General features: G+C 47.1%; 1 protein-coding gene across 1 annotated transcript in view; it reads left to right on the forward strand.

Annotated features, from left to right (window-relative positions):
- The window catches only part of PRKG1 (protein kinase cGMP-dependent 1), a 490,065-nt gene that overhangs the window by 32,360 nt on the left and 430,785 nt on the right, over positions 1 to 26,920 (forward strand). Inside the window, exon 3 of the mRNA XM_009637557.2 lies at positions 7,017 to 7,050. Within this exon, the coding sequence (XP_009635852.1) occupies positions 7,017 to 7,050 (34 nt within the window). The remainder of the gene's footprint in view (positions 1 to 7,016; positions 7,051 to 26,920) is intronic.

A 26,920-nucleotide genomic window follows, 5' to 3' on the forward strand; every position in this document is an offset into this window, starting at 1 on the left:
GCAGGCCAGGGCGCGTCTCCTAAATGTCCGGGGTGGGATAAGGTGGCCCAGAGGCACTAATTTCCTCAATTAAACATAGGGCAGCATATCACATCTGAAAATGTTTATTTTTCGGTCAGGGCGGTGTGTGTATTTGCCCCTTGGTGCCCTCAGAGTGTGAATCAAGCTCCCCGGAGCTCGGGAAGCACTTCAGGTTTCAGCAGAAGGAGCTTGGAGCCTCTGCCGTGCACGGTGAAATTCGTAGGAAGCCTGACGAAGCCTTGAATTAACATTTTCCAGCTTGAATTTTAATTGCTCATTGCATAAATGCCTTGCCGTAGGCTCATGTGGGGCGTTATGCGTGCCACCTGCCGGAGGGAGTATTTGATACCGACCTTCCATGGTCAATACTCTTAATAATGCTATTTACAGTATTTAAGCCAACTCGCAGCTTCGTATCTTGTAACCACTGAGGTGGAAAAGGTACTTGCTCGTAGCTTCAGGAGCGCACGCCGCTCTAGGAAGCGTGCAGTCTTCGGTTTGAGCCATCGCATTGTGGTGACGAGAAGCCCTCAGAGCCTCGTGCCCAAGGATGGGCACCTCCCGAGGCAACGTGATGCCTTCTGGTCATAGACGGTCATCTCGGGTGCTTGCCTAAATCCATAACTGCACTGATGAGCACTTTTAATTCGAGCATCCCAATGGAAAGGAGGATAGGGCTACCTAAATTAAGGAAAACGTGAGCCGTGTATTGTGCTGAGCTGTAGTTCTTATGATTGAAATAGAATCTAGATCACCTGCTCTGCTAGTGGTGGATGTACCTGGGAGACAGAGTGAGGAACTGCAACTGATTTAGTTTATTTGGGAACATTAATAGCTGAATTTTGATTTTTCTTATGCTTTTCTATGTGCAGTTGCAAGCATAGCTTACACAGTGCTCCTGTGTGGTTGAGGAGAGGTCCTTGTCTTGATTAAACATGACACAATCCTGATGACAGCTTGATCTCTAAGGTAGCTGTTTGTGGCAGTACTGGAGGTTAAGGTGAAGAGGACCTGGAAGCAGAACAGGAACTACCAAAATACGTGAGGAAGGGTTGACTTTTTTGCCCTGTTCATGCCGAACCTCAGTGACTCTTGAGGTAATGACATCAACCTTTGGTTTTGACAAGCCACCAGAGTGGCCATCAGCCTGTTCGCCAGCACTGTACAGAAGTAGGAGCACCAGGAGGACACCCAGGGAATCTGCAGTTGTGTGGTTTTTTGCACTGAAGTGGTGCTGGGTCTGTCCCCCTGCTCTGCTGGAGCACCCGAGGCGGCTGGACACTGGTAGGACCAGCGGAAGTAGAAAGTCTGTTAGAAGGGAGGAGGAGTGATCGTGAGGGCCGTGGTAGCCTTCAGATACCCGTGGGTCTGACCTTGTGGTCAAGCGTCTGTGGAAGCTGCTGCAATTCCACGCAGAAGATTCTGGGTTACAAAATGGTTGCCCTCCAAATGGCTTTTAAGCGTGCAAGTGAATTGAATTGCCTCTTACGGAAAAAGCACCGTTACATTTCCTGCAGGACCTTACCTTGCACACAGCCCTTGCCATTTAAGGTGCGTGTCGTTTAGAAGGGTTTCAGTTGCTGTCGCAGGGGTGGGCTTACTTTGTCTCTCAACTTTTTTTGGGGGGGACTTTGTGGGTTCACATGAGGAGTTTACAGCTGAAATCTGTGGAGGGACACATCCTGGCTGTACGACCAGTGAGAGAAGTCAGACATTGGCGTCTGTCTCAGTCTTCCTAGTCAAGTAACCAGAAGCCAGTTGTCTAAAATACGGGGCTTTTTCTTTCTCCCCCCAAAGGAAATGCCTTGCAAGGAGTGACTGGAGTAAGTGGGCGCAGACTGTGGAGAAGGCTGGATGCTTTTCCATGGCAGAAAAATGCCCTGACAAATCCTTATCTCCTCTTCATCTTCTAAAATTGCTGCTCTGTTTGTTTTTCCACACCTTTGACCCCTTGCAGGATATATCCTGGCTGCTAACAGCCTGTCAGCATGGAAAGAATACTGCGAGACCGGGTTTGTACCAACTGTTACTTCAATTAAGATTTTACGGAGCTGCAGACCAGAGAGGAGCCTTTTGAACTGGGAAGCTGTAACTCTCGTCTCCTCGCTTTCGTTATTTTGTACTTGCCATGGGAAAATACCCAGGACTTTACTTCTAACAGGCTGCTTTGTTTGGTGATTGGCAGCAGCTGTGTGCTTTTTTGGAAGACTCTGCAATCAGCATTATTTTGTTTTCCAGAAGGGGAAAAAAAAATGTAGAAGCAGAATGTAAACCAAAGCGGAGAGCTTGTGAGCACGAAGGAATGTGTAGGGCCTGATCTTCTCCTGGCAGAGGTGGTGTATGCGTGCCCTGCCGTTAACTGAGGGAGCGGCGCGGTGCTGTGTCATTTGTAGAGAATGTTGAGTAAGATGAAATCTGACTTTTTGTGAGTTAACAGACTTGGGAATGCTTTGAATGTAAAGTTGGGGAATCTGCCAAAATCCCAGAGATTCGTTTTTGGGAGAAGAAGCAGCCTGTGAGTCGTATTTAAGAGTTCTGATTTAAAAAAAAATAAAATACTTGGTTGCACAGCCTTAGGGAAAGTACAACGTACGTACAAGGGATTTAACAAAATCCCTTCAACGGCCAAATTGGTTCTCCGAAGGCGAATGTGCACATCTTCTGGGGACTAGAGGCATGTTTTTAAGAGATCGTAATAGTAGTAAAACCCCCAGAAATATTTGAAAAGCGCTTCATATTTAGAGTGTTTGCATAAAATTAGCTGCTGGTGTTTATAAATGGTACGTACGCTGCCGTACCCAGGAGCCATCCATTAATTAAAACTCTCGAACTATAGTTCTAAAAAAACCAAAACAATGAAAACCCCAACCCTTTTTCTTAAACCCCACGCTTTCCTCTTTCTAAAATGATTTGGAGGATGGTTGTAATGTAATTTAACCACTAGAAACTGATGGTTGAGATGATTGAGGGACCTGTGCTCAGGGACCGAGACAATGCTCGCGCCGTGATTGCTTCCTGAGGCGTGGGGCAGGAGCTGTGAGATCAGGCGAGGGATGGTGGCCTCTTCAGTCCCGTTACGCCCTGGGTTTGGAGTCGCGCTGCAGAAAACACCGTGTCAAAAGCAGTCAGCAGCGGTGGATGTAGGGGCACAGCTGTACCTTATTTTTTTTTTTTTTGGTATCAAGATGTAATTCAGTGTGATGTGTCCAGCCACCGATTGAAATGCGTTTATCATTTGTTCGAGCGTAATTAACTGGTGTGGTTGCTTTTATGTGCTGCGCGATACAATGTTGAATCCATCTGAATGTACTTTAACGTTATTCTGAAGAAAAATTTATGTGCCTGGAAAGATCTGCCTTTTCTTGATTAACACTGGCGTCCATTAACGTCAGCGGGTTTTTTTTCAGTATGCAGGATTTAGGGGGTTAGGACTTCATGTGTCGAGTGGCAGTGGGGCAGCATCTCTCCACTGGTAGGAGGTCTGTGAGAAAGGATGACGTGCCCCCCGATGCGCGACGTGGCCAGGAACGATCTCCCTCAGGCCCACACCACTGAGCTTTCCACTTGTCTTGGCGGCTCTCAAGGGGACAGGGTGAGTTTTCTCCTGCTGTTCTAGCAGCCCGGTACCACTCAACCCCTATCACGGTTTTTGTGTTTGGCTTCAGCTAGCTGATTTGCGTGGACGAGCTCTTGGATGCTGTGAAGGACAGCCCGCTCCTCTAGCAAGTGCTGGATCCGGGTACGTGGGACTAGTTGCCTACCCAGCAGTCCAGCCCGAAATTTCTCTCATCTCTGTGCTGGCCCCGGCAGCTTGGCAGAGTTGCCTCGGGAGCCATCTCCTGTCTTGCCTCCCCAAACACCCAACTTGCTCCGCTTCTGTTTGCACAGCGGGGCTGGGAGCAGAGCCTCCTCGTGCTTTGCAGGGATGGGGTTTTATTGTGAAGGATGATATGCTTCCTGACAGCAGTTTTAGCGTGCAGCGTGTTGAGGATAGCGGCGAATGCGAGTCAGTCAAATGTTATTTTAGTCTGTTTTGACAGGTCTGGCTTGGCAGTGGTGGTGGTGGATGGGGCTTTCCTCGACGCGAGAGGCACACGTGTGACTCACGCCTCGGAGCCGGCGCTGCTTGCTGCGTTGTGAAGTGGCAAGCGTGAGATTGCTGGTGGCTTGGCTTTTTGCAGGATTCAGCCTTCTGAGGCTTTGGTGACTGGTGGTGGTAAGGAGTAACTACGCTGTATTTAGTTGCTGTGCAGGGGACGAAGATTTTTCTCCATTGGCAAGTAGCGTTCTGGGTCATCTCTGAAGTACCCTTGTTTGGTCACGTAATGTTTACGCTGAATGTAAACCCTGAGGACCAGAGGTGTTTTATTCAAAGGAAGGTAAAAAACGATTCGCCGGACAAAGCTATTAAAGCCCTGTATTTGTTTTGTCATTTTCTGTCCGATTCTTGCTTTGATGGGTGACGGCAAGACTAAACATCACTGCAGTTTCAATTATTTTTAGTTTTGCTTAGTGGCAACAAGCAACTCATACTTCTTTGGTTATCCTGCTTGGGATAGGTACTGTGGGATGGGAAGATTTCAGAAGTCACTGAGTTACTCCAGGTAAGGGGTGCTGGAAAGCTGTGCTTTTCAAACCAGAGAGGCTGGTGGTTTAAACGCCACTTACTGGCATACATGGTAATCCTTACTGCCTGTGCTGCTGGTGTGGCTTCTCTTCTGGCTTTCCATGGTGCCGAAATACTTGCATTTGTAGCAGGCTGAAGGATAAATATTGGTATAAATGTTTTTCGTCTCCTGTTTTGCCATTTCTAGGGGTTACGTGCAGGCAGAGAAGTCCCTGCTATTTGCATCTTTGTTGTGAAGGGCTGATAGAACAGGAAAAATCAAAAGTATTTGCTATGTTGGAGCCTAAACCAACTCAAATAATTCCTGTCTCCTCTCTCAGCATCTACAGAAAGCGGTTTGGTTGCAAGTGTGCACGTTGCTTGGATATGTACCGTGTATGCCGACACCCTGAAAGCCTGGGATTGTATTAGGGGCTTCTAGAAACGGTGGCGAAGCACCTACCTGGAAGGGTTTGTGGCAGGGAGACAGCTCCAATGTACTTGTGAAACCGCGAGCGCAGGACTCGCGCTTTGCGATGCTCATGCAGTCGCTGGTTTCCTTGGAAACCGCTGCCTGAGCGCCGATAGCCAAACTTGAGCACCCGTGCCTGGCTTCAAAGTAGAAAATGGGCTCCCAGACTTGAGAACTGCGCCGCAGAGTTGGGATATTTGGACAGTACTTGGTGCTGCTTTGTTACGGGCAGTCTTGAAGCAGGGTATCACCGAAAAAAGGCCCCTCCTTGTACTGCAGCACTTCTCCTGCCTGCAGCGGAGTTTCTTTTTCCAAAGTTCCCCTTTTTGATTCGGTTTGTGAGCATATTTGTTGGAGGTGTTTCCTGCTAAACACACAAACTGAGTCAGGAAGGCTGCGGACCGGCTCTGCCACGTAGACTTGAAGTGAATTTGAAAACTGCGCAGCCAGGCCAGCTCCTTTTGTTCACGTATTTGATGTTCTGAGAGGTGGTGGGTGGTCTGAACAAACGGAAGTCAGTTGGGTGGGCTGAAAAGGAAACTGGAGTCTTGTAGGTATGCACGTACTGTGTGTTAGGTGTGATGTCCTCCGTTCAAGAGAGACGGGTACAGGCAGTCGTGTGTGTGCACGTATGTACTCATCTACACGTACGGGACTACTGCATTGACACAGGTATACTACGAGGTGGACTTCTATTAGGATAGAAAATGGCTAAGCCTTAATATTGGTGGTGTATATGGATTTTTTTTTTTCCAGTATCAGCTGGGCTCTGGGAATGTGAAATGCTGTTGGCTTTGGGGCTTAGCAGCCAGAGAGTATCACTGCGATTCGGGAGCAGGAGAGTAAATAACTGGTGACATGGATGTGATGAAAATCTAAAGCCATTGCTCCCTGCCCCCAGCGTAAGTGGATCCCTGGGATCTGTCAGGGCTTGTTACTGTTTAAACTGCCTATTTGATGTCAATTGTGTGCAAAGATCCACCGGGTGAGGGGAATTCATTAGTGCTCTTCTAGCCCACAGGCTAAATGAGGAAAATAACTTTCTTGGTGGGTAACATTTCTGATGAATAGAAGAAATCAATCGCGGCATGACTCAGGCAGCAGCACATCAAGGCAATAGCCAAGCACTCAGGGAAGGTGTAGATAAACCCAATGTGATGCAAATAAAGCCATTCAGCTATACCTTTCTGCTTGCTGGAAACAATAGGGATCTTGTAGCTACAGAGATGCTTTGAAAATGACGACTCTTAAAAACCTGAGAAAGTCCTGTAAGTAAAATGGAAGCGCAGGTATCGTCCCTTCTGAGTTGGGAATACTATGCGTGGAGTTAGGGCCCACGGCTTTGCCTGGGAGTTTCAGCATTGCTTAAATTGGTGAAAGTCTACAAGGGGTTACACGTGAGGTTTAAGCATAGCTAAACGTGGCCACGTAGAGGAGATGCACATCTTCTGGCAGCTACTGTTTTGTCATTTGATATATATCTATTTAACGCACGAAATAGGGAAATGGTTTTGACAGCTGATAAGCGGGACGGGGTCTTCAGGAGGGTTGTTCCACATAGCTGCCATCGAGACCACGGCTGCGGTAGCGGCGGCTCGCTAACGCTTGGCTGGATCCCGGCTCCGGCGGCCGCAGAGAGGTGTGGAGCAGACAGCAGCGAGGACGTGGGGAAGAGGCAGTACGGGGCAAACGAGGCACGAGGGTTTCTTTTCTTTTCCTGCTTTAAGAAGTGAGGGAGGAAAAACTGAGTGCTCGAGCGTTGTGAAAGAGGGGGCTGTGGAGGGGAAATTACACTTCCTTTCCAGTTTTCTGCAGTGACCTGCAGCCGGATCCGAATCTGCAGGGTGGGATTGTACAACGTGGGAGTATTTGGATTTGCATTGCTGCAGGCTGAATTCCTTGCATCTGTTCCCTTCATCTCCAATGCCAGGTTGCCCCCGGGGTCCCCCGCGTGTCTCCTCTGTCCCCTTTGTGGCACGTGCCCTGGCATTGTGTCCCCGGAGCCCTCTGCCTTCGGGCCACCGTCCTTTCTGCTCTCAAGGCAGGGCAGACTGCTCTCCCCAGGAAAAGCCTTGCCAGCCCCTTCCCCCTTCTCTTCTGAGCCCTCAGGTACTGCCCTGGGTCTCTTGTTCCTCCTCTTCCTTCTGCCCAACGTTCTTCTCTCTTCCTGTGGGTGTTTGCCCTTCTCTTCCCTCTCACCCCCAGCTCTTCCTACAGAGCTGTCCCATCTGATCAGGTCCAGACTTTACATCTCCCTGAAAAACCTGCCTTGTTTCCTCTATACATCAGGAGGCAGAGAGCTTCCAGTGGCTCTAGCACAAGGTACCGCGGGAGACTTGATTTTCCTGACAATCCAGCTTTTCTAATGTGCCAGTTTGTACAAAATCAGTTGACTTGTGACTGATCAGATGAGACGTCCCGCGGGCCTCCTGTTACGGGCAAACACCAGTTCTATCACGTCGGCTGCCTGCGCCTTGCTTGGCTTGGCCGAAAGATGGATAATACACATCCCCTGCCCGAAAGAACTGGTGCCAAGAAGGACGCAAAGCAAGAGAGCGCCTGGTGACGGGGCGTTCGGTGGTAACGGCTTGGAGTTGTATTGACAAAACGTCACGGCGTGTGCCGCACGGTGGCTGAATGTCATCTGCAGTGACTCGATAGGTCTTGGTGTGCTGCTTGAGGAGGTGCCGCTCCAGGTCCGGGAGGCTGCGTTTTAGCGTTTATCATTGCTTGTCCTCGCTACAGTCCTGCCGACGGACCAAACGACAGCAACGTCTCACTGGTGGGGGGCGTACAGCCAAGAGAGTGGGCTGGATCTCGGTTAGAAGCGTGGGTGTGTGCGTATACCTTCATGTGCAACTTGTGTCCGCGTGCTCGAATGGTGCTATTTATCTAAACTTGCTAGATATTTGAAGAACTGGTTGAACTGGAGTGTGTGTGTATGTATATAAATATATATGTGGGTTTTTTTTCCCTTACATATCTTTGCACGTATAAATCCTGTTAACACGGCAGTTGCACAAAGGGGAGAACACATCTCCTGCTCATCAGGTACTTGATTGCTTTCTGTTTTCCCAGTAGAAGCCTAGCTCTGCGAGGCACATGAGAGAGGCGAAGCATGGGGAGGCCATGGCTTTTCTCTATTAGCAGTATACCCAAACACAGATGTATGCCGATACCGTGATAACAAGTACGCTGGGAGAGCTTAAGTAAGGCAGATACTCCGGTTCTCCTTGGCCTTGCCTTGGTTCAGGGCACTGCTGAAAGGAAGGCACGGCCTCCGGCCCGCTGCTTGGCGTCAGACTGGTTGCTGTGGGGAGGTAATTGAAGCTTCGCGACGCTTCTGCTTGGAGAAGGGACACAGGTGGTGCAGCTCTGGTGCTGGGCTGCTTCTTAACTGACTCTGACAGGGCATCTCGGAGCCGCAGCTTGCCTTGGCAGGAAGAGCTCACGTGGCCTTTTTTTGGCAGCGGCGCAGTGATCCGTTGCGGGGTGGATATTGTATTGCGGCCCAGCAGTCTTTCATTAGGGGAGTCTCGAGGGAACGCTAACTATCTGTCTTATTTCCCTCCATTCATTTGCTAGATTTATTAATGTGCCTCCAGGAGGGCACGCGCCATCATGGAGTGTTTTCTGCCGGCATGGCAAGCCTGAACGCCGGAGCAGGCTAGCCAGGAACAGCGAACGCGGGTCCGTTACGTGTGCCACCGCTGGTTGTTAGGGATTAACTCACTGGGGAAAATGACATTTGGCTCTGTACGGCGGTGGCCTGGCCTCCGCTCCTGTCACGCAGAAAGCAGCTGCTCTACCTTCTGCTTTGCAACTGGTGTTATTTTCTCATCAGCCATCGTGGCAGGTACTTCAAGAGCATGTGTTGTCCATGACGAGGAACAAATTACCGCTTCCCTCTTAGATCTCCAACTTTTTTTTCCCTTCAGATGTCTGTTACTGTTATTTAGGTAGGCAAAGCAAGTCCAAAAGGGACACGATCAAGCAAATCTCACCTTTCTGATTTTGTGCTATTATTCTTGCACAGACACAACAGGTGGTTTGTTGGGTTTTTTTTATTTTTTTTTATTTGAAAGCCCCAAAGGGCTCAATTAGGAAACCACTAGCCTGCTATTTAGAGCATCACTTAGGATGTAATAACCCAGGCTGAGGCGTTATCCCAGTATTTGCAGGTACAAATAGAAAAGCTCCCATAGGGAGCGAGGCTGCCCCATCAGCACAGTGAGGACAGACGCGTGGGAGACCTGACTGAAACTGGGCAGAGCCAGGGCCGTGAGTCCAAGTCACTCAATTTTCCCCTCTGGAGCGCAGTGGCTCTTTTCTCTCTCCTCATTTTGACTGGAAATTCCATCCATGAGCTGTAGAGGACTCTTTCAGTTGCAGATTTAATCAAAACGAGCCTGTTTCCACTTGTTTTTTCAACCTTTTCCACCACAAAAGATTCTGGATGAGGTCTGTAACGGGCAAATGTTATAAATTAGAGCCACATGATTTGATTAAGCTCACTGGATTTAGTGGCCACAAAAAATTTTGGCTGCGGGGCCAGGACTGAAGGTGGCTTCTGTTTAAACACAACCGAGCACTCTTCCAGAGCGCTGTGGCAGAGCTGTTAAATCGATGCGAGTTCCTGAATAGTGCCTGAAGTTTAAAAAAATGATATATTGTGCTTGCATAGTTGGAAGCTCTCAGCTCCGTTCTGATTTCATTGGTCAGCAGTTGAAATTTTTTCACGTTGTTCATATTGAAGAAATGATATATCAAGGGGAGATAATATTCCACACTTTTTCCAGGCGTCTTAATGGAATTTTTATCAATTCAGTTGAAGAATATGATGCACAGAAAAGCTAACAGTGTCAGGTTGTTTGCTCTGTACCTCCTTCAGGGTAGCCTTGGCTCTCCATTTGACTTCCCAGTAGAAAATGGGAGATACGAGAGGGGCCATCACACCCCAAATCACAAGTGTCTGCAGCCTGACACCAAATCCCTCAGGTCACCAAGACACAGGCAAGGCAGAACCGAAGGCTGCCAGGTCCTGAGCTGGAGCCTGGACATCGCCCATTGGTGCTTCAGATCCATCGCTGGGAGGCGCGCAGTGCTACGCCTGCCTCGCTTACGCTGCTGTACGGGTTTTCCTCCCTTCCTTCCACCAGTGTCATCTGCTTGTTTTAAGCCTTTCTCATTTTCGGAAGACCTAGAAGTCTGGGATTTTTATCTGTTTGTGTTGGTGATCCTGAGATTGCTCAGGCACAGCCATTCAGTGCCTCGATACCATTTTCTCTGGATTGCTTTGTGGACTGAAGTGCACTTTCCTGCAGCCCGTACATGGAGAGTAAAAGACAGCCACCTCAGCAAATTAGCGTGAAAGCATTGGAGAAAAACTGTAGAATACTGTTTGGATTTTTTTTTTTTTTTGAGTAAAAAGCTATCCTTTTGTTGCCCATGGCCTATGCTTTTTAAAAAGTATCTCTTGTGCAGGGAGGGATTCTGAGAAGTTAAGTCAGTTGTCTATTTGTGCACCCATCTGAAGAGGTGAATCAGATGCGGCATTGACAGAGATCTGTCTGTACGATAGAATATCAGCAGGCAAGGTTTGATTTAAGTGATTATGGAAAAAAAACCTTAAAGGAGCATTCTGTGTAGCCCTAAGCCTCATGTATGATAATATTCATTGCGAAAAAAGTTTTCCTCCACATGCTACAGGTGTCCAGGTATGCAATCCTATTAAGAAAAAAAAAAAAAAAAAAGAAAAAGAAGGCAAAAGTACTCTGGAGGGTTATAACACTCTTTAACAAGAATGTCAAAATGCTGACACTTGTTTTTGTTTGCTATCCAAAAGGCTTTTCTTAGAAGCAGCCTCTGTTCTGAATGCAGTTGGTTGGAACTTGTCTTCCACCGGCATCTGGGTCTCGCTGAACGAAGTAACTGATGGGCCTGTGGAACAGCAGCCTCGCGATGTGTCCTCGCTGATCATCAGGCGTGGTTCACAGCCAGGCGTAGCTCCTTCATGGAAGGGTGAGGCTGAGAGCTCATCCTTACTGCTGGCGCTTCAGCTGAAAACTTAACTTTTATACCCAAGACTCGGGTGAGTGGTCATGGTCACTTAACAGCAGAGATTTGTTCTGGGGAACAAAAGCAAATTCCCCATCAGAGACTGTAATAAAATGGTGATGCTACAGCTGGTTCCTTACAGCCTCTAAATATAGACAAAATAGCATGTAGTAGAGAAAAAATGTTTGCTGAGTTAACTGGGCTATATTTAGGTGCCAAATAAACAGATTTCTGCTTTTGACCCTCCCCCTCACACCCTCAAAACCGCTTTTTATACTGTCGGCAAATGTCTTGGCTGCTCAGGGCTTCTGTTCTTTGCAAAAAGAGTAATTCTGAGTGGTAGGGGAAGGACATCTGCCGGAGCTGAACACAAAAAAAGGCAAGCTCTGAGGCACGCAGCCCCCGTGTCCAGACTCGCTCCCTCTCCTCGGCCCTTTGTTAGCGCTACATCCATAGGCTGCTCTAGTGACAGAGCAGGCAGGGCTTTGAAAAACCCAAACCCTAACCCTCCCGACCTCTTCTCCTGACCAAGGCCTTATTGATCTATACAGAAAGTATGAGCCAAAAAAGAAGCATCCTTGGGTGATGCATTTTACACCCTGTTTTTATCTTGCAGCTGCTGTGGGTACCGTCTCTATGGTTAGCCCTTCATTCATGTATGCGGACTTCCGTTTTTTTTTTTTTCATAAAGGAAGCAAATAGCATGGTCATCTTGCCAGAACAGATTAGGAGAGGGAGCCTGCAGATTTGCAACATTCCTCTTCTGCATCTGACGAGGAGGACTTCATCTGCCTGCAAAAAGTGCTTCTTGCCACCTCAAGGGTGGCCAGAGTGCAGTATGAAGTTAGTTTATTCCGTTATTTTTCCCTTTCAGACATACTTGTGCCATGCTGTTCATACGTCTTTGCCTCCTGATTTAGAAGAGGCCGGGCATCTTGGGGCACCCGGTGTGGTATGTGAGAGGGAGAGAACCGTGGCCAGCCCAAGCCTGCCCCCACCGCTGCAGGCTTTGATCCGCCTGGCTTTCAGTGCTGATTAACCAGCAGTTGTAAGGTCTTGATTTTTGTATCCCAGAGAATATGTTAACTATAATTCCTTTGTAAGCGTGAACACTTGGTGATTAGAAATTAGGTTTCGTTCCTAGTTAAATAGCAAACTACAAGGCAGTCTTTAACAAAACCAGGACATTTAACATTCCAGTGCTCTCATTTAAGGGGCAATGATTTTCACAGGCAGAGAAGCTTTCCCCAGGTTTCCTCCTAAATAGCAAAACTTAGTACGGATATAGGTTAATGGCAGATTTATTTAAGGTTTTCGTTTCCTACTAACCGGAGAGTAAATCACACAACAGTCTTTAAAATTGAGTTTCTGGCTATTACAGGTGTGCCAGGAGTGTGAAGAGGTGGCCGTTCTGAGTAGTTAAAGGTCAGGCTAGAAGCTTTCTGTGTGCTTTTTTGTTTCTAGTCTAAAAGCTGCGTGGAGCCCAGCTTGATTCTTGGAGGGTGTAGCTGGTCCCTTGGGATTTGCTGCTTAACTTCCGGCTGGGTGTGCTGGGCATATCTGTCCAAAAAAATGAAATTAGAGCACCTGCAAGTAGTAATTCTGCCTGACACTTCTTTGTTCTCCTTGACCTCTCTTGCCTCTGCAGACTTCTCTGAACTGCTTGGGGGAGAAATATGACAACTGCAAAACTGAAACTCGGGGAGATATCTTCCTTAGCTGCAGTTTTGATTGCATTCATGCTCTTTGATGTTGGCTCGGTGGCACAGGACAGCCCTCAGCTCTTAGAGGCCGCGGTAGGAGAATATCAAAGATGAAACATTATCAGGAATTCAGTTTCCTAGCCAGGTTCAGTTGAGGAATTACTTAGGTATTGTGGTTTCAACACGAGTCACAGCATTTGACTGTAAATGCTGTAATTGAGATTGGTTTAGATGGGATTTCTGTGTTTGCTCGTTCATTTGCTGCCTTCCTCGGAGTCCTGGATGGGCTTTTTGCAGTGCTGGCATCTGCATAGGTACTGTTAGCTGTGTCATTGAAGCCGTCTGATGCACCAGCCTCTCTGCATTTTGCTGTGGCATAATCATCAGCATGATCATAAAAACTTGTTTATTTTGAAATTGTTGTTCACTAGATAAAGATTAAAAAGTGTCTAGCTGATTCTAACACAACTGAGGAAGATTTGAGCATTGTCAGCTTCCTGTGTTGTTGAATTCTTGTCTGACCTCCTCGGTAATTCCTGCGGAAGTATTGATCACCGGGCATCCTTCCATTACGGGAAGATGGCAGAGGTACGGCTCAAGGCAACGATTTGGTCCCAGAGACCCAGGTTAAGCATATTAAACCCTGCTTAACCCCCTCCTTGCCCCCAACCCCTGCGCTGTTGGCAGTTTATTTCCTTGCCCACAAGATAATGCAAAGCTTTTTCCTTGCTTGACAGCCGAGCAGGATTTACAGCTGTGGCTTATTCAAACAACCTGTAAAAATGTTACAGAGTGTTTAAAAACTAATAGCTGTTATAATTCAAGTGAAGAACAAATTAAAAACCTGTATTCCTGTTCTCCTCAGTGTTCGCAAAATTACGTACATACTTTGACTCAGATTGGAGGGGGAAAGACATTCTGAGATTTTCTTTTTTGTTGCTCTGTGAAAGGGGCTGTCTAAATAAAAGGCTTTGTTTTAATAATATGGAGATGTTAGGGCTCCACAGACCGTATACAATTTACTTGGCCTTTATAAATAGAACAGCATTGTGTCTCTATTGCAAAAACCCCCTGAAAGTAGCATGCAGATGTATAAAGCACCCTCTGTAGGGATTGTTAGATTTTTATTCCTTGAGCAGAGAGGCAAATTGTCCAAGTAGGATTTGGGTGGAATAGCGCAGTATATACCAGCTCTCTCGAGTCGCTGCCAAAAAAATGCAGGTATGTACATACAAAAGCGGCAGATGAAAACCGATGGTTGTGTTCCTAAGGCCTCTCACCCTGGAGTTGAGCAAGAGTGCTCGTATGAGGTACAGTATGGGAGGAGAGAAAGGCTGAGATTTCTTGAGCACCTGGTGAGGTTAACGCTGCCAACTGCTGAAATCGTACTCTGTAGAGAAAGGAAAGAACACGGGAAGCCAAATCTTACTTTGTACTTACATACTTTTAGCATCTGTTTAGGAACATTACACCTAATATTTTAGAGAGCTTTTGTCCTAAGGGCTGCCAGGGTTCAAGATGAATAAATAGCTGGTAATTTTATTATTGTAATAGAGGGGGAAAATTGACACAAGCAAGCAAATCTGAGTAGTTACTTTAGCTGCGAGAGACGGATGCTGATTCTCAGTGTTTTGTAGTGGAGAAACTCAGGAGTTTCCTTGCTGGAGTGAATCTGTCTCATAGGGATGCAGGCAAAATTAAAGTGCATTTCCAAAAATCTGTGTATCATAGCTAGCTAAAACCCTTCTGCTAGGTGAGCAGAGGTATTTCATTTAAGATGGGTGAATCTCGCGTGACCCAGTGGGTGACCCACATGGTGCGTGCCCAGGGTAAATCAACTGAAGTCCATTGAAAATAAAGGATGTTTCAAACTCGCTGTAAAGGCAGACATGGCAGGGCAGGTCTCTAGATGGACAGCAACGTGCATGGAGATGGGCTGCTCGCTCTTGGTATCGTCAGGGAGCTTTCTCGTAGCTCTGGCTGCTTTGCTGTTTGCTAGCCGAGAGGAGATAATAGGCCGAATTGAGATTTAAAAAAAATAATACAGAAAGCTGTGCTATGTGCTCACTGACTTCAAAGGTTTGTATGGCTTTCTTCCATAAGCTCGCTAAAGGGAGGTGTTTTTTCAGGAGTTTCAGTGCCAGTTACTTTCATTGCTCATTGGTTTAACACACGCTTGGGCTGATCTTTCTAATCATGTTCTGCTCGTGAATACGCGGTATATTAGCATATATGCAAAGTGCTTGTATCTGCTTTCGACTTTGAAGCAAAGACCTGTCTGAGCATCTTTAAAATGCACTTAAATGTCTTTCAGGTAACGCTCTTTAGGCCTGTCGGGGTTAAACTGGATCTGAAGGGGTTTCAGCTCACTCCAGTAGTTCCTGTTTCCTATACCAGAATAGCTCGGCTCCTTGGCACGCACATTTTCTCCATCTTTTGTTAGCTCTTTCTGTGTATTCCTTCATGTAAATATTTCCTAAACGCAGCCTGCGGAGTGTGGAACAAACTCAAAATGTGGAAGAGTTGTAGCGGTGCTTTTCAGAAAGTGAAGCAAACTGCATTCCTAGTCCCGTAAAATATCTGGGACGGAGGAAGCGGACTGTTTCCCTGGGGAGCCACATGTGCCCGATCAGAAGGACCACTGCTTCCGTCTCGTTGTGATACACTGATTTACTGTTCTGCTGCTTCGCCTGGGTTTTTTTCCCCCTTTTCCACCAAATCTGATGCAAGTACCTCTGCTACTTTCTTCTTCCTTTCCTATTCCTCCACCTTAAACCCTCAGGGTCCTTCTGGTCCCTTGCAGCCCCATTTCCAAGCTGGCCTTGTCTTCCTTCAGACCTTTGCCTCCTGCCCTGGGGCTCGGCTTTCTGCTCCTCTCCTGTTGCAGGCGGGGGTGTCTGGCTTGCTTTGGCTGCTCTTTGCTTGCGGGACTGCCCGGGGGAAGCGGGGAAGCAGGAGGAGGCAGGAACTTGCAGGGAGAGCAGGAAGGGAGAAATGATTTGGGAAGGTGCAGAAGTGGAGGAGCCTGATGGAGGATCTGGGGGGTGGAAGGAAAGAGAAAAGGAAATGGCGGTGCGATGCGCTAGGAATTTCAAGTAAGGTACTCGAATGAAAAAGGAAGGTGATCCAGAGTTGTAACGGGAGCAAGCATTTCTGAGTTTGGAGGTGGTGTGGGAGGGTGATGAGATGTAAAGGTGATGGGAAATCAGAGAGGGAGTACAGGATAATAATGCAAGGAAAAGAAAGTCATCGGAAAGTCCATTAGGCATGTGAGCAAACTTCCTTTTCTGCTCATACGGTGAAGATAAAGGTAACTTAATTCTGTGCCCTCTTCTGTCTTATCTTCTCTCTCACTGCTCGCAGCCTTGAGACCTGTTCCTTCTCTCCTGTGCCCCTGTCGAGAGCCTTCCTATGAACAAATGGTTTTCTATTAAGGACCTGGGCAGCAGACTGGCACCGCTTTTTTATTATAAATTCTGGGCAGCAGGGGCGTTGATAACTGTCCGTAGCTATAGCATATGCTGTAATAGGTGCTCTTAAATTGGTACACAGCGAACAGTTCCATCTGCCACATGCCACACATTAAAAATATTTTGGGAGAAACATCTATGACCCAGTTGTTAGCACTCTTGCAGCAATGAAGTATGGGATAGTGATGGCCAAGTGGTGTCTTCATTTGGATTTCACCTGATGCAACAAATCCTAGATCCAGGGCATCATTTCTCATGGTGGGTTGGTTTTCCAGGTCCTACCACGTGAGGCTGTGTAAGCTGACCATCCCAGAGGCTTAAGGATTAAAGATGCAATCCTTCCTAAAGCTTTTGACACTGTCTTGCGTTCCTCTTGCTGGCATTCGAGTAATCTTGACTTTTTCTCTAACCTGTGATTCTTTGTGCTTTCAAATTCTCATTGCTGTATGCAGTCATGGATTTACCTACTGGCAAATCAGTATGTGTCTGTCTCCTTGTGTAATCCCATCCCATCCCATGTGCTCCCGTAGTCGTTGCATTTGTCGTGGTTGAAAGGGATCTCCCCCATCCCCTGATGTGACAGCAACAAGCTGCAGGTACCTTTTACGTGCCCTGTCTCTGAGAATGGAGCCTTGTTCCCTGTCTGCAGAGCCTGTCCTGTGACGGCAGATGCGTGTGCTTCCCTGCACTCGCCTCTCAACAGAACGAACCCTGAGTGTTCCTGTCCTATTAAAGGAATGGCTTTCTTGGCCTGCCGCAGGAGATAGAATAGCAATCTGCGTAACGCGCGCTGCTGTCTATCCTCAAGAAACAAGCGGCGCTCTTGTTTCTCGTGGAAATGGTCCTGTTTGTGAAGAGTAGAGCTTTCCCTTGGGAATACCTCGACACCTCCCATGCTGGGGTTATGGCTTGCTAGGCTGGCACGCCGGCAGCCTACACGTGCTCAGAGGGGCAGGTTGCCTGGCTGAGGGATCTCCCAAACCTGCCCGGCAGGATGGCGTCCCCGCTGAGCATGCCATTCCTCTGCCTTACCCGGGCAGGACGCGGCTGTGTTGCTTCTTTTACCTTTCGATGGCCGTTCCCGTTAGCATTCCGTGAAGACGAGTGATGCTGTGAAATGTGAGGTTACTAGTATGCTGCTTGTGCAAAAACATCCTCCCATTTGCAAGAAATGCAATGTTTCCCCCTCAGCATCCTCTCAGGCTGAAATTTCTGGAAACATTCCGCTCCTCTGGAGCACAGGTATTGCGATCAAAAAAAAGCTGTTTCCTGAAGCCCTTAAAAGCTCTTCAATTTTTCCTTGCCTTCCATCTGGGTTTGGTGCCCTTCTTCTGATGTCATATTTGTCACTATTGTTCTTCAAAACAGTTCTTTTCAGTTCTTTCTGATGTGTGTTTATACACGCTGGATGGGGTGGAATAGGTTGCAGGTATCCCTAGAGTTTGTCTCCTGTAGTTCATGGGAATTGGGGAGATTTCTCTGACTCTCCAGGACATCTCCTCTTGCCTTCTGCAGGTTGTTCTTTAGTAGGTAGCCTGACACTTTGTGGACGCTGCAGCTTTCCGAGCTCAGGTTCGTGTTGGCTTTTTTGTGAGAAGGATGCTTCTCTGGGGGTGGTCGCCTCATGCTGCTCCCACGCCTGCTTTGTACCCGGGCATCCTCGCTGCGGCCGCCTGACTGCAGTCCCACCTGCTGTGAAGGCAACGGCCACATCCTTCTGCTTCACAGTTTCTGTACGTTTTTTGGTTACAGCCAAAGGCGGCATCACAAGCCTGGGATTCTTAGTAGACTTCCTAAAACAAGATTAGCAAGAGCATGTCTGAACAAAAAAGCACCTTATATGAGGCAGTTGCTGTCGGGATGTTCTTTAAAGCTCAGCGGGATAGCGACAGTCAATACTCGTGCAGGGGAAGTAAGAAGTAGAAGATAATATTTTGAATTTGACAATCTCTCCCCGATCTGACTCTGAAGGGAGAGAAACCGTCAGCAGTACTGCCCTGCTACGAGCCCCAGCCCTCCCTGCTTTCCGCAGACACCTTACGAGCTTCCTGCTGCTGTCATTTCTCCATTTAAACATTATCAAGTTGTATGGTTGTTTAGAGTTCATGTGGTCTGCCAAAAGGTGCTTGGCCAGCTGTAATCTGGTTTATTAGCAGACTAGACAGAGCCTGCATGATGGTGCTCCCACAACTCCGCTCAGGACTGCTGTATCCTGAAGTGACCCTTCTGGAAGGAGGTACATCGGCAGAGCTTGCCTCTAAATCCCCGCACACTGCTTCTTGGCTCTTGGCAGGGAAGTGTCTTGTTATTTAGATAATCCCATACATCTTTCAAATATTTATGTCTCGGAGCATGGCTGCTGACGTCAGTCCTCTTACTGACTTGTAAAGCAGGAAGAAGTATTTCTCCCTAAAATCCCTAAGAATATTTATTGAAGACTAAGGCTCCAAGTGCTTGTCTGCATTCTGCTGTCGTACACCTATGGCATTTAAGCTGGGGACTTCTCCAGGTGGCAGAAAAGCAAAAGAGCTGAAGCAACTTCCCTAGTGATGGTAACATCCATCAGAAGTGTTGGGTGAATCAGAGTAAGTGACATTAAATCTCTGTCACATTCTTTTTCTGCCCCATACATCACATTTTCTGTGAAACCCCATCCTAAACCTCCACTGGAAGAAGCTATATATTTACAGTGTCATGACAACATTCCCTTTTGATGTTCTTATGCCAAGGAGGAGCAAAGTGCTTTTGCAGAGCCCATTCATTTTGCCTGGACAACAGCACATTTAGAAAGGCTTGCGACATGTTAGTAGCCTCTAACCCAAGAGATGAGAATGAGCTGTCTCTGCTCAGACGATCTCTAATTGGATTTCTGCATCTATTTAAATTAGGTTATCACCCACTTGGCAGATTTCCTGCTTATTCCACCAGGGCGAAGGCCATCTCCATAACGGCTATCAGTAACTTTCTTCCCCAGGGCATCTGAATGCAGTTCTGTCCACAGGCTCATTTATCACTGGGAAGCCACGCAGACCTCAAGATGTGCTAATAAACTTGGGGGAACTGTTTTAGTTGCCATTTAGCTAGAATTCTCATACCTGCCTCCAGTCAGAGTTCACTGCGTGGAGCTGCCAAGAGTGGAAGCGTTCGTGGGTAATTGTTTGACTGATGGAGAAACTCTTGCCTTTAAAGTAGGTGGTTCATTTCAAGATGCATTGTCGTGACCTTCAAGATGTGTCGTCTGGCTCTCTGCGACTCAGTCTTGCTAGCTGAACTCCTCCTGGAGGAGCTTGGATTGTGTCTGGAGCCCTTGGTGTTGTGACATACGGGTACATATGTTTTCTCTGCTATTTTTGTTGGTGCAAAAACTCCCCAGCTCGGTCTCGCTGGATGTGAGCACCAAAGCTGCGGGATGCACTGGGATAATGCCCTTCAAAAGACCACTTTTTTCTGGCCAGGTGCCTCTGGGAGACAGCCCATTCCTCCTTCACCGTGACCTTGCTGTGTGTTTTCACCTCTAACTGGCTGCCCAAAGCTTACGCCGTTTGCGTCAGGCAATCAAATAGCCACTTGATCCTGTTTGGAGGTATTGGTAGTGAATCTCATGTGGGAGTTCCTTGGAGGTGTCAGATGTTTCAGAAGCAGGCAAATTGTCTTGGCAAGAGCCGACTTCTTTTTTTTTTACTGAGCCTGCAAACATTTCCAGTATCTAAACCTGGGTTTTTGTAGGATGCAAAATACTAGCCTAGAACAGGGTGGTAAATTAAGATCTGTGGGGTGAGACGTGTTAAAACGCAAGAGTTAACCAACTCTTGCCTACGGTATTTTTGTACTGACAATTTTCAGCGTAGGTGAAAGGAGGTTTTATCTTTTTTTTTCTTAAATCATTTTGCTTTTTAAATGTCGAATGCCAAAATATGATATAATGAACAGCAGTGTAAATGAACTGCATGTTTTACTGATATATTTAGAAATCCTAAGTGGAGCTGTCTGAGCGACACATTCTCTATAGAGCAACTTGATTCTGCAACTCTAAGTTGTATTTAAGTACAAGAAAAATGAAAATGGGGGGTATTTTCCTTTTTTACAGGTTTAGATCAGGGCACAGTTACGACCCCTGTTGCTTGTCTCTTCAATCAGAAGTGTCAGTTTAAAAAAAAATAAATTAGCGTACTCCTCTGAAGAACATATCCTTCCATCCAGCTATGCAATAACAGTCTTGGCTGAAGATGCTTAAGATCCTGCTCAGAAATTTCCTCTTGCAACTTGAAATCACGCTGTGGGTTGTATGTTGTGGGAAAGGCAAGCAACGTAAAGAAAATCCACAAGTATATTTAAAGGCCTTCATGTTACTCAGTCCCGGACTTGAATCCTACTCTTATTTCCAGTTAATGAGACGAGAATAGCTCTCTGGAGTTATATTTGAAATTCCCTTTAAGAAACATTCAAAGTGGTCTTTATCCACAGCCAAAACAAACAGCTAATGCAGAGTTATCAACTATTAAGGGCATTCCAGTCCAAACAAGACCCAGATTTTACCAAAAGGTCTGGACTTAGGATCCCAGGCTGGAAGGGACCTCAAGGATCATCTGGTCCAACCTTTCAAGGCAAGAGCACAGCCTAGACAAGATGGCCCAGCACCCTGTCCAGCTGAGTGTCCTCCATGGGGGAGTCAATAACATCCCTGGGGAGATTATTCCAATGGGTGATTGTTCTCACGGTGAAAAATTTCCTTCTCATGTCCAATCAGAATCTCCCCAAGAGCAACCTGTGTCCATTCCCCCTGGTCCTCTCCATGGGACTCCTTGTGAAAAGGGAGTCTCCATCTCCTTTGTAGCCACCCCTTAGGCACTGGTATGTGGTGATGAGATCCCCTCTGAGCCTCCTTTGCTCCAGGTTGAACAAACCCAGCTCTCCCAGCCCATCCTCATACAGCTGAGAGAGGCTTCCCAGCTCTTGGATCATCCTGGTGGCCCTGCTCTGGACCCTCTCCAGCCTGCCCACATGGTGCTCACATGCAGCGGGGACCAGAACTGCACACAGGTTGGTATTTTCCTTTTTTACAGGTTTAGATCAGGGCACAGTTACGACCCCTGTTGCTTGTCTCTTCAATCAGAAGTGTCAGTTTAAAAAAAAATAAATTAGCGTACTCCTCTGAAGAACATATCCTTCCATCCAGCTATGCAATAACAGTCTTGGCTGAAGATGCTTAAGATCCTGCTCAGAAATTTCCTCTTGCAACTTGAAATCACGCTGTGGGTTGTATGTTGTGGGAAAGGCAAGCAACGTAAAGAAAATCCACAAGTATATTTAAAGGCCTTCATGTTACTCAGTCCGGGACTTGAATCCTACTCTTATTTCCAGTTAATGAGACGAGAATAGCTCTCTGGAGTTATATTTGAAATTCCCTTTAAGAAACATTCAAAGTGGTCTTTATCCACAGCCAAAACAAACAGCTAATGCAGAGTTATCAACTATTAAGGGCATTCCAGTCCAAACAAGACCCAGATTTTACCAAAAGGTCTGGACTTAGGATCCCAGGCTGGAAGGGACCTCAAGGATCATCTGGTCCAACCTTTCAAGGCAAGAGCACAGCCTAGACAAGATGGCCCAGCACCCTGTCCAGCTGAGTGTCCTCCATGGGGGAGTCAATAACATCCCTGGGGAGATTATTCCAATGGGTGATTGTTCTCACGGTGAAAAATTTCCTTCTCATGTCCAATCAGAATCTCCCCAAGAGCAACCTGTGTCCATTCCCCCTGGTCCTCTCCATGGGACTCCTTGTGAAAAGGGAGTCTCCATCTCCTTTGTAGCCACCCCTTAGGCACTGGTATGTGGTGATGAGATCCCCTCTGAGCCTCCTTTGCTCCAGGTTGAACAAACCCAGCTCTCCCAGCCCATCCTCATACAGCTGAGAGAGGCTTCCCAGCTCTTGGATCATCCTGGTGGCCCAGCTCTGGACCCTCTCCAGCCTGCCCACATGGTGCTCACATGCAGTGGGGACCAGAACTGTACACAGGTTTCCTGGTGGAGCCTGACCAGCGCTGAGCAGAGTGGGATGATGACTCCTTTACCTCTGCTGGTGATGTCCTTGTCGATGCCCCCCAGCACCCTGTTGGCCTTGGCCACAGCAGCACACTGCTCACTCCTATGGAGCTTGTTGGCCACCAGGACCCCCAGCTCCCTCCCCACAGAGCTGCTCCCCAGCCGGGTGGATCCCAGCCTGTGCTGCACTCCTGGATTATGTTTTCCCAGGTGCAAGACCTTATGTCCTTGTTGAACTTCATAAGGTTCTTGTTAGCTTGCTCTTCCACCTATCCAGATCTTCCTGCAGGGTGGCTTTCCCTTACGGGGTGTCTACTTCCCCACTCGATTTGGTGTCATCTGCAAACTTACTTCATCAGGCTACACTTAATCCTGTTATCCAGATCACTTATGAAGACACTGAATAACGTTGGGCCCAATACCGATCGATCCCTGGGGGACCCCACTTGTGACGGGTTGCCAGTTAGACAAAGAGCCATTTACCACCACCCCTTGGGTGCAGCTGCCAGCCAGCTCCCCACCCACCGCACAGACCTCTTGTCCAGGCCATAGCACATCAATTTCTCCAGGAGGAGGCCGTGGGGAACCGTGCCAAAAGCCTTGGAGAAGTCCATGTAGACGATGTCCACCGCTCGCCCCATGTCAACCAAGCACTGTTTGGGTCCTGGTGGTGAGTTGTAAAAGAAGATCCATTTGCTCACTTACAGGCTTTAGTAAAGACGTCACCCAGCATTGCGTGCTTCAGAACGCCACAGTTCCTGTTGCAGTGCTGTCCTGCACAAAGTCTGTCCTGCCCTACACTGCGGGTGTTTGTTACGGCCTTTGATGCAACCTCCTGGGGCAGCCGGGGAGGACCCTCCACTTTTCTGTGACTGTCTTGGCACGGATAACTTTTCTAACAACGTGAACACAAGAGATTTCGGCTGCTGTCTCTCATTAACAGTCATTTTGGCATCACTGGAGGCTTTATGGTTTTCTGCTGTTATTTGTGAACCTCTGTATGTTTGGCCAGGCCACGGTATTCATAAACAGACCCCAGAAGTTAAAGTGTGCAGATAAGGTCATGCAGGATCTATGGGCCACACGGTGCATTGAGTCATTTTAAGAGTAAGCAGCAGCAATGGTTTAGTAGGGCTTCATGTCTACATATTTACTACTTTTTAGAAGGTAGGGGCTTCTCTATGCTGAAGGGAGCATCTCTGAGAACTTCGTATCAACCATCGTATCTAAACTGCTTATCTTGGCCATTCTTTATGTTGCTGTCCTCAGTGATCAAATGCATGTCCTCCTGTCAGAGGTTTTCTTTAGTTTTGTTAAAGAGGAAGAAAGGTTCACAACTGGTAACGCGGGTGTTTTGGTGTTCACTGGACTGGGAATGGAAATGGTGAGGTCCGACTCCAGAGCAGCACGTGAGGATGTGTTCCAGTCTTACGCACTCCTTTAAGTGCGCAAGGGCTTAAAAACCATCGTCAAAAGCTCTGAAATGTGGGCTTTGAGCAAAGAGCGTCCCCAAACCTGCTACAAACGTGCAGCCTTTGCTTTGCGTGTTGCTTGGAATGGATGCCCCTTAAGAGACAGAAGCATGTCTGGGTACAGCTTAAAAAAATCTGTTCAAACACTTGTTGCAGTGTGTGCCATCCCCTGCATAGGTCTGGGAATCTGGAGCAGGCGTGCTATTTAGCCATATTTTCTCTTTTCAAAGAAGGTTTCTTTTTTTTTTTTTTCCCCATAGCCACATTTTGTAGAAGTAAACACTTTTAAACATTTCACGGTGTGGATTTTAAATAAGCGGTTGTTGTAGGGATCATCTGGACTCATGTATCGCTCCTCGTGTTCTGGGCCAGAGGCTCCAGATTTTTTTCCATGTTTCTTATCTACTGAAATCAGCTTAATTCCTTGTGGAGGGATATGGAAGCTCCCAAAACCGGAGTGCTTGGGCATGAATTTCTACAAATACATGCTTGATGGGTTTAGTTGCTGGATGGATATAAAGGCTGTACATGCATATTTAATTTGGATTTTTACAGCAGTGATGAAACAGCACAAAGAAGACCCAGCTGGCTGTGGTAGCTTTGAGCAGGGTTTATCAATGAGTAGCTGAGGAGTTCTCATCTCCCAGCGAGCTGCACTTTTACTGCTTTCAACTTCGCCCCGGCAGTGGACACTGTCTCTCTGCTTGGTCAAATTCCAGTAGATATTTCCCTCCTAAATCCCGGGGTTTAGGTCCTTAGCAGTCGTTGGCAGACTCTTGAGGGGGAAAGCTCTAGGAAAAACACTCCTTCCCCCGCCATTAGTATTGGCATAAAAGTTGATATCAAAAGGTTTTATTTAAAGGTTGGAGAGAGGAACAGCTAAAGGAAGGGACTTGGTGTATTTTTCTTTCTTCTTCTCGACTATTAATACAAACCGAACTTTTTCCTTCCCTTTTTTGAGACCTCTTCTAGCCTGCCTGCCTTATACGTTACTTTCCATTTTTCTTGCTTTGCTCCAGCCTGTTAGTTTAAAATGGCTTTGGTATACTCGTGGACACCATAAAATTCAGATCTGCTTCCAACTGCTCTCTGTCGGTGTTGTCTAAATTGAACTCTTCATTTCTTTTGTTCTTCTTGATCCACCTCTGTTTAATCAACTCTTGCCAGCCGTAGATCACCCAGAGAACGATACCTGTGTAGCTGCCGCGGCTCCCTTTGAACCTCAGGTCCCTGCAAGCTCCCATGCAAACGGGTGCTGTGCCAGCGTGGTGCGTGCCAAGGAGGGCTCTGCGTTTCTGTAAGCGTCCCTAGGTGTGTACAGCAATAGTCTTTCCATCTGCACTTAGATTCTTCCCTTCCCTAAACTCCGCAGGCAGCTTTTCCAATGTTGAAATAAGACCTTTTGGGATGCAGATTAACTTTTTGTTCTAATATTTATCGTACGTGCCGGAAGGTACAGATCTGGCCTAGAGAACGTGGGGGTTTTGCTGTGGGTGAGGAGCATGAGATGACTGTCCGTTCTGCTCTTTGGGAAGCGTAAGTCTGGAGTACAGGTCTGGTATTTTACTGCGTACATTGCGAACCACTGTAGCATTAACTTGGCTTCCTATCTAGGGCTGCATAACATCTCCGGTTGTGTTTTCACATTTCCTACAACCCAAAACTTTAATCTTCTGCCTTCATGCTTGCTGAGTAGCCAGCGGATGTTAGCAGCAGGCTTTTGAGCCAAATGCTCGGCTAAATTCCGCATTTTATGGCCACTGCAATGAGGCAAACCTTTAACAGGAGCCTTTTCCAGCGCAGCCGAAGCATGGCTTCTGTGCAGAGCCCCTGCCTGCTGAGGCAGAAACGCGTCTGAGTTGCTTTGCCAGGCGTTTTGCGGCTCCCGAGCTGCCATGCTGGCTTGCTGGGGGGGCGGTGGCTGGCTCGGAGCCGGCTGGAGGAGGGGAGCAGCCCCCCGTACAGGACGGGAGGTGTGTGAATTAACAGGCGTCTCTATGCTTCGTTCCGAGAGGCACTGCCAACCAGGCATACGGGTTTTTACGTAGCGAGTGTATTTTTAGCAAACTTCTTAAGGTGCTTTTTGCATGACTTCTGCAAATCAGAATGCAATTAGCTTGTTCCTACTGTTGCCTTATTAATTACCATGATGGACTTAAACTGATTTGGGAAAGGAATTATCGCAGAGGATTGTGCCCTTTTTCTGTTTGGAACCGTTCATCAAGTCTCCATCGCATTTGACCATTAATCTTCCAGAAAAATAGTGATGGCGTAGCACCAGGTTCCTGCCTCTGGAGAGGAAAGGTGACAGCAGCTACTTGGTACTGGGAGTGACCCTCTGCTGTAGGAACGGCCCAGTTCAGCGCTGAGGAAATATTCCTGGAAATGCCCCCTTCTTAAAACAGGCTCACTTGGAACTATCCCTGTTCCTTACAAAGATTGTCGTTCAGTTTGTTTGCGGATTGTTTCTATTAGAAACTTGAATCAGAAAATGCAGACGAAATACTGTTTGAAAATAAGAGGTAACGAAAGAGCTGCATCTGGTTTAAACCCCTTGCGATAGCAGGAGTGCGCTTTTGGCTATTTTAAATACCTTTTTTTGTATTACCAGGTCGATTTGTGTATTCACACATCTGGAATAGGTGCTGTCTGAAAACAGTAATGATGATTAAGGAATGGTGTGCTTTAGAAAAGCCTTTGTTATGGAATAATTGTGAACTATGAGTTAATTTACAGGCTTGGAGTTTCATTTCATATAAAAATACATGCAAAAGAAAAAGAAATCTATTTATCTGAAATTGCACCTGTGAATTATATTGAGAGAAAACTGCATAATAAAATAATTGAGAAGCTGCTGAAGGCCTGGCATGTGCGAGTACGTGGGAATGGTGATCTACATTGCATGAATAATAGTTTTGAATTATTAGAGTGACGAATATTCTCTTGCAAGGAACGATAGAGTCACTCATGTTGTAGCTATGACGATGGATTTTTAATATCAACTAATTTTCAAATATGCCAAACTAAGCTTTTTATTTATTTTTTTAAAGATGGCAAGAATATTTGCTGCTGACACG

Source organism: Egretta garzetta, unplaced genomic scaffold, assembly GCF_000687185.1.
Source record: "Egretta garzetta isolate BGI_Z169 unplaced genomic scaffold, ASM68718v1 scaffold234, whole genome shotgun sequence".
NCBI classification, from domain to species: domain Eukaryota; kingdom Metazoa; phylum Chordata; class Aves; order Pelecaniformes; family Ardeidae; genus Egretta; species Egretta garzetta.